At 38.4% G+C, this 7027-nt stretch overlaps 1 protein-coding gene across 3 annotated transcripts in view; it reads left to right on the forward strand.

Annotated features, from left to right (window-relative positions):
• Positions 1-570: 570 nt before the first annotated feature.
• LOC113814896 (probable methyltransferase-like protein 24) overlaps positions 571-7027 on the forward strand; it is an 8018-nt gene continuing 1561 nt past the window's right edge. The window contains exons 1-6 of one of the 3 annotated variants that reach the window (XM_070121467.1): positions 571-935; positions 1385-1503; positions 4481-4524; positions 4833-4936; positions 5441-5599; positions 6052-6186. In XM_070121467.1, coding sequence (XP_069977568.1) covers positions 1391-1503; positions 4481-4524; positions 4833-4936; positions 5441-5599; positions 6052-6186 — 555 coding nt within the window. In that variant the 5' untranslated portion in view covers positions 571-935; positions 1385-1390. Of the gene's footprint in view, positions 936-1384; positions 1504-3067; positions 3666-4480; positions 4525-4832; positions 4937-5440; positions 5600-6051; positions 6187-7027 lie in introns of those variants that run through there. The other 2 variants (XM_070121474.1, XM_070121481.1) reach the window with 2 other exon arrangements.

A 7027-nucleotide genomic window follows, 5' to 3' on the forward strand; every position in this document is an offset into this window, starting at 1 on the left:
GGATACTATTTTACATGTTTACCATACTTGCACCAGTCACTAAAGCTTCAAAGAAATAATTGGTGATTTCCATGTAAAATACATAATATTAACCGTGACCTTACGTGTTAAAGCAGCGGGGTGTGCGAGCAGGAAGGAGGAGAGACCAGATCTCCCCGGTAATGGTACTACCCAAATGGTACCAGGGGGTATCAGCGCCCTCTACAGGGGTATTGTCTACCCCCTCGTGGAGACTCGTGAGTGGCTGCAGTCACGGCTCATGACGTCACTAATAACGGCATGACAAGCCACTAGTATGACGTCACTAGCAGACGCCATACAATTTCTCGACTTAACTGGGCATAGGTGGTAATTTTATTAGCACGTACGTGGCTAAGCCCACGTACGTTGCGCACATGCTTACGGGCGGCGCCCCGCATCTCCATCACCAAAGAAAAACATATGAGGATAAAAATTCTTGACAGAAGGATAATAAATAAAACAATATCGGTGCCTATTTTCCGTTGGGTTCCTTGACTGACTCGTGCCATGGACTTGTCATACCAAAAAAAAAGGGGGGGGAGGGTACCGTGGTAGGACAAGGAGTGGGCGAAGAGTGCCACTACAGAGTGTGTGTTGTTCAGGCAGAGAGAGGGTCCTGCAGTGCACTACGAGAGTCACAATAGATCACAAGTTAACCGTTTTCCCGATCCTCTTATCATCGTCGCTGTTATAAAGATCGTGTATAAAAATAACGATCGATTATGGACTCCTGTGCACTACCTTCTCACTGCCTCAAAAGCCAACTCCTAAGGTTTTCGAACTGAAACTGAAAATTGGGTAATTTCACTCAACACGTGAGGGTTGTTAACGGGAATATATTTCTTAACACTTGGTCAGTATCGAGAGCAAGCTCATTAGAAGAACATTGAACGGCTCTGTGTTCGTCCAAAAGGGTATTTTTTTACGTATTCTTTTATTTGATGTATTCTGCCATTTATTTTTCTATATGTATCTTTATTTTTTTATGTTTGGGTAATTTAAGAATATAGTGACCAGTATTTAGTTTGATACTAATTTTAAAGAAAGATTTCGGTATATTTTTTTTGTCTAAAGACGTAATATTTGACTCCTTTTACAATTATATCCTCTGCTCAGATCATTTTTATAAAGCTTGTAATGAATGTATTGGTTAAAACGATAGCACTTGTTTTAAATAGTACATACACAAACACCCAGATATATATGTACAAAGAATGTAGATATATAAATGCGTGTGTGTGTGTTTGGGCGCTCGATTGCGTTTATGTGATCTAAAACTCACAACGTCTCTACTTTTTGAAAGAAATAAAATGGACATCAAAGAAATGTCCCGTTTTTTCACCCCTTCCCACCTCTGTCTCAGGCCTCGATGAAGCTTAAATCGGCAATGCAAGACTTCAGAATTTTCATTTTCCTGTCTATCGTCGTGTTTCTGTTCTTCGTTGCCTGTCCCGATTTTCTGCCAAATCTCGAATCGCGTAGGTGAGTATTTTGCAAAACGTGCTGTGGGGTGAGGGCCGTATGTGAATTTAACAAAAAGCAATGGCGGTAAGACATTTTCATTTCTTAGCATGGCTGTTTTCATTTTCGTCTTTGGAAGAGGTTTTATTTCTGTGGGTGTTCAATGTACTGATCTGTGACCTATTTCGAGGGCGTAATGTTAACTGTGCGAGGCTATGTGTTGTACTGTAGGTCAGAGGCAAACGTCACCATTGGATTGTTTTGTGTATATATATATATATATATATATATATATATATATATATATATATATATATATATATATGTGTGTGTGTGTGTGTGTGTGTGCGTGTGTGTGTGTATGTGTGTGTGTGTGCGTGTGTGCGTTTGTATGTGTGTGTGTGTGCATGTTATTTATATATCCTTTTCTTTCTTTTGTTGTTTACCTATTCTTCTTTCTATCATTTCGTTTCATTTCTTTTGTTGATCATTAATCCCTCTTTTTACATTGTTTTTTTTTTTTTATTCTTTTGATTCCTCTCTTTATATTACCCCCCTTTCTCTTGTTTATCAATGCCTCTCTTTATCACGAGCGATAATCTATATCGATAATCTATATAATATTTGATATTTTAGGCTGAGAATTTACGAATGACTGTATGTGAACATAATCTGTCTTAATGACCTAATTTCCGCCAGGCTAATTACTAAACCGTCTTAAAATGATAATCACCAGCCGGTCAATTATCAAATAATTTTTATGCACATCCCGTTTAATAACCAAATTATTACCATGAAACAAGTTTGATTAATGAAATCACATGCATGTCAAACCGGTTTTATAACCAAATAATAATCTTGAAAAACCTGTTTAATTCGTGGACAACTTCTTTTATAACACTATTTTCAAGATAAACAAGATGGGTGTTAAGGAAGGGCCGTTGAATATATCTCATTTATTATTACTTTTTTTATTCAGATAGTTTTAGGTGAATGAAATGAAATTAGCTGACATATAGATAAATAGGTAGATAGATAGATGGGTAGATGGATAAACAGATAGGCAGGTAGATAGATAGATGGGTAGATGGATAAACAGATAGGCAGGTAGATAGATAGATGGATAGGCAGATAAATGATGTATTGATAAATATGTAGATAGATATATAGATAGATATAGAGAAAAGAGACATAAACCGATTGATAGGTAAATAGACAAATAGAGGGACAGATAGATAAATAGACAGTAGGATAGGTAGACAGATATAAGAATTGATAGACAGATGGATAGGTAGATATAAGAATTGATAGATGGATAGGTAGATAGATATAAGAATTGATAGACAGATGAACAGACATATATAGGTGGATATTCTTAATTCAGCTATAGGGCTATGATCGTTATTAATCAACAACCACAATCAAAACTTGAAATACTGGAAGTCCCTCAAAAGTAGAATATTGAAAATCAGTGAAAATCGAGAGAGAGAGAGAGAGAGAGAGAGAGAGAGAGAGAGAGAGAGAGAGAGAGAGAGAGAGAGAGAGAGAGAGAGAGAGAGAGAGAGAGAGAGAGAGAGAGAAATCATTCCAGACACGTTTCTCAGTGGGATACCCCGCCCTCCCTCCTCAAGGCACATGTTCACATAATTAGCTGTAATGATCATATATATATACTATCCGTTTTAACCCGCAATTTTCTACTTATTACTAAGCTTATCAATACCATCGTTGCCTTTTTGTTGGTAATATATGCTGTTTGATTTTATTGATATTATGATGATGTTCTGTCATTTGTTTATTATATTCTTTAGGTGCCACATAATGCTATTGATATGTCATTTAATTGATTGTTAGGCCCTGTTCAGACGAGTGATTTTAGTGGCCCGAATGCTAGAAGCGCGACAACTGAGTGAATGTTCTCACACGGTGCTTACAGTGGCACGACTTGTCTCTCCCCAATCTTGGCTGGGGGAAAAGGGAAGCTAATGTCGCCTGTCTATCTGCCTCGCTCCACGTGATGCTCTCTCATTGGTCGAATCCCACCCACTCCAGCCAATGAGTCGCGCCTTCGTCGTCGTGTGCGTGCGGCCGCATAACAACACATGTACCTAGAGTGGCTGAACAGTTGGGCGACTGTGAGGAAGATCTCGAGTCACGCCACAGGCCAGCCACAACCCACGTGTGTACGCTCCTATTCACTTCCATTGACCTGGCAGTTACGTTTCTAGCAGTCGCGCCACTAAAGTCGCTCGTCTGAACAGGGTTTTAGTATTACACATCATTTCACTATGAGAATTTTTAAGAATCGTTTTCCTGTCATTAATATTCATAACGGCATTCTTATTATCATGATCGATTTTATCAATATCGTTAACACCGTTCATGATGAAAATGATTCTTACTATCTTACTAATTAACCAGCTGTTGAATTAATAAAAATAAATGAGCCCAACTTCAAAATAAACTGTTCTTTAGTCGACGCATCTCACCCGATGACTAAACTACAAGTAATGTAAATCAGGCTTAACGTTTATTTCGTAATTATCATTAGAGATAAAAGACAGACGGTAAAAGAGAGCATTTTGCAAAGCAATTTCATTATTAGCATTACCATTATTCCGTCATCGTCATCATCATTACCACCGTTATTATTATTATTACCATATTCATCATCATTACATCATAATTTTTATTACTATTATCATTATTATTATTGTTATTATTACTGCCATTACTTTTATTATCATTACCATTCTTATTCTTATTATCATCATTATCATTATCATAATTTTGTATGACTACCTTAATATTACAATTATTATTATCATTATCATTATTGTTATTACTATGATTATAATTTTCCCTCCCCATCATCATCAAGATCACTATCTCTTATGATATTCTTTATCATCGTTGATGTCATTAATAACATTATCATTATTCGCATTATCAAATTATCATTATCTTTTTATATCTAGTATCCCTTTTCTTTAATTAGCCAATGTGAACACAGTGATATGGACTTCACTGCAAAGGCTGAAGGTAAGTTTTTGAGACATCAATTTTTTATCTAAAGATAATACACATTTAAAGCTATTTAAAGATAATACAGCAGCTATAGTCAAAAAGGAAAATAAAATAAAATAAAAATGATGTCGTGTATTTTCTTTTTTGGTGTTTTAAAATCAAAGAATTGAAAGAAAATGAAAATGAAAATAAAAATAAAGTCGTGTACCAGAATCTTGTACATTCTTTCAGCTTTCTTTAAAACTATTTTTTATCATTTATCTATTATTTTTGTCTATTCATTTATTTATCAGTTTCGTTCATTCTTCATGTATATATTGCAGAGAAGAGCGACGACAGTCACGTGTTTTGCCCGATACCAGCGCTTCGAAGTGGAGAACAGTTTCGTAATTTCCTGACGACGGTCGAGATACCTTGTGACAATGTGGTACGAGTTGAGTTTAAATATGCATGCACACGCACACGCTCATGCACACCCACACGTACCCCCCCCCCCCAACCCACAAACCCACACACACACTCACGGTCCTGGCAACTACCTGGCCAAAAGGAATTTAACAAACACACCTGACTTGGATTTGTGACGTTCTATTATGTTGAAAGTTGAAAACAGGCCAGTAGATATGCTTTACGACAGTTAACAGTCGGTCACACTAGTCAGTTGTTATTAATTATTTATTTTGCGCACCATAAGATATATTTATATATTTCAAATATTCGCCAATAACCTATTTTGTTAAACAGAGGAGACTTTTGATTATGGAAGTTATACAATCATTAAAGAGTCGAGACACTTGATTATGACCCATAGACATCTAAGGGCCGTAATCTGCATTTCCCTCTTCATCATATCCACCATTAACCCTAAAATTGATCAACCATTGCCTAAGACTATCTGTCTCTCCTCACTTTTCGGTTGTCAACCGGCCAGACGACGTTCGGAGGACCTCCCAGGGGCAAGAAGGGGTCCTCGAAAAACGTTTGTCTCGATGGCAGGTTCGACGTCATCCCGGGCCGGTGCGTCGTCTTCTCCTTCGGCATAAACCACGACTGGAGTTTCGAGGACGAGATGGCCGAGTTTGGGTGCAAGGTGAGCGGTGGGGTTACTCTCTCTCTCTCTCTCTCTCTCTCTCTCTCTCTCTCTCTCTCTCTCTCTCTCTCTCTCTCTCTCTCTCTCCTTCTCTCTCTCTCTCTCTCCCTGTTTCTTTGGTTTGCTGCCTCTCTTACCCCCCCCTCTCTCTCTTTATTTCTCCTCTCTCCCTCCCCCCCTCTCTCTCTGTTCTCTCTCTCTCTCTCTCTCTCTCTCTCTCTCTCTCTCTCTCTCTCTCTCTCTCTCTCTCTCTCTCTCTCTCTCTCTCTCTCTCTCTCTCTCTCTCTGGCTTGCTGTCTCTCTTCCCCCCCTCTCTCTCTCTTTCTTTCTCCTCTCCCCCTCCCCCTCTCTCTCTGCTCTTCTCTCTCTGTCTTTGGTAGAGAGAGAGCGAGAGCGAGACAGAAGCGAGAAAGAAGCAGCAAATGCCTTTACGCCTGTTAACCCTTCCACAGGTGTTCGCATACGACCCGACAATGGACGTCGAGAGTCACCAGCGATCCCCGAATCTGCAGTTCTTTTCCATGGGGATTTCCAACTACAACGGGACCAAAGTGATAGGGATGGGGAAGAACTGGAAAGAACGGAAAGTACGTGTTGTTGTTTTTCATTAACATTGGTGTGTGTACGTATGGAGAAGGTGGGACGGGGAGGGAAGGTGGGTGGGAAAGGGAGAGGTAGATAGATAGATAAATAGAGAGAGTATAGTAGAAAGGAGAAGGGAAGAGAGGAGAAGAAGAAGAAAGAGAGAAACGGAGACAAAGACGAGAGACAGATATGGTGATAGAGAATAAGACTGAAGAGAAAAGAGAAGTGAAAAAGAGAAGAAAGAGAGAGAGAGATGAATGGAATCACATCCTTTCATGCATCGTCTGATGGGAAACCAAGCAGGACCGTCATGACTTTTATCATTTTGCTTTTTACTATAGTTATGCATCCTTCTACATGTCTAAATACCTTACTGTGTTTCTATTTCGCCCGGAAACATATTAACACCCACCTTGCCGTAGCAGAACAGAATTCGTGAAATAGTTTATACTTTTGTTTTCTCTTAGATATCTTTGCACGATGGGTTCGCGTCCGTTTTTTGCGTAGTTGCGGTCATGGTGGATGTGATATTAAATAATAATGATAGTAATTATGATGATGATGATAATGGCGATGATAAGAATGATGATAATGATAATAATAATAACAGTGATAATAACGACAGTAATAGTAATGATATGATCATCATTATCATCATAACTTATTTTCGTACCATTATCACTTTCACTATTGCCACTATTCCTAGTATTAGCATCATAACCATAATTAGCACCCAAAATTATTACCATCATAATTTTCATCCTTTCACCAGCATTTACCATTACTCCCCACCACCATCATCTCCATAATTATCACAATTTCTCTTCAACGCTATTTCCTCTC

This window comes from Penaeus vannamei, chromosome 1, assembly GCF_042767895.1.
Source record: "Penaeus vannamei isolate JL-2024 chromosome 1, ASM4276789v1, whole genome shotgun sequence".
Classification (NCBI taxonomy): domain Eukaryota; kingdom Metazoa; phylum Arthropoda; class Malacostraca; order Decapoda; family Penaeidae; genus Penaeus; species Penaeus vannamei.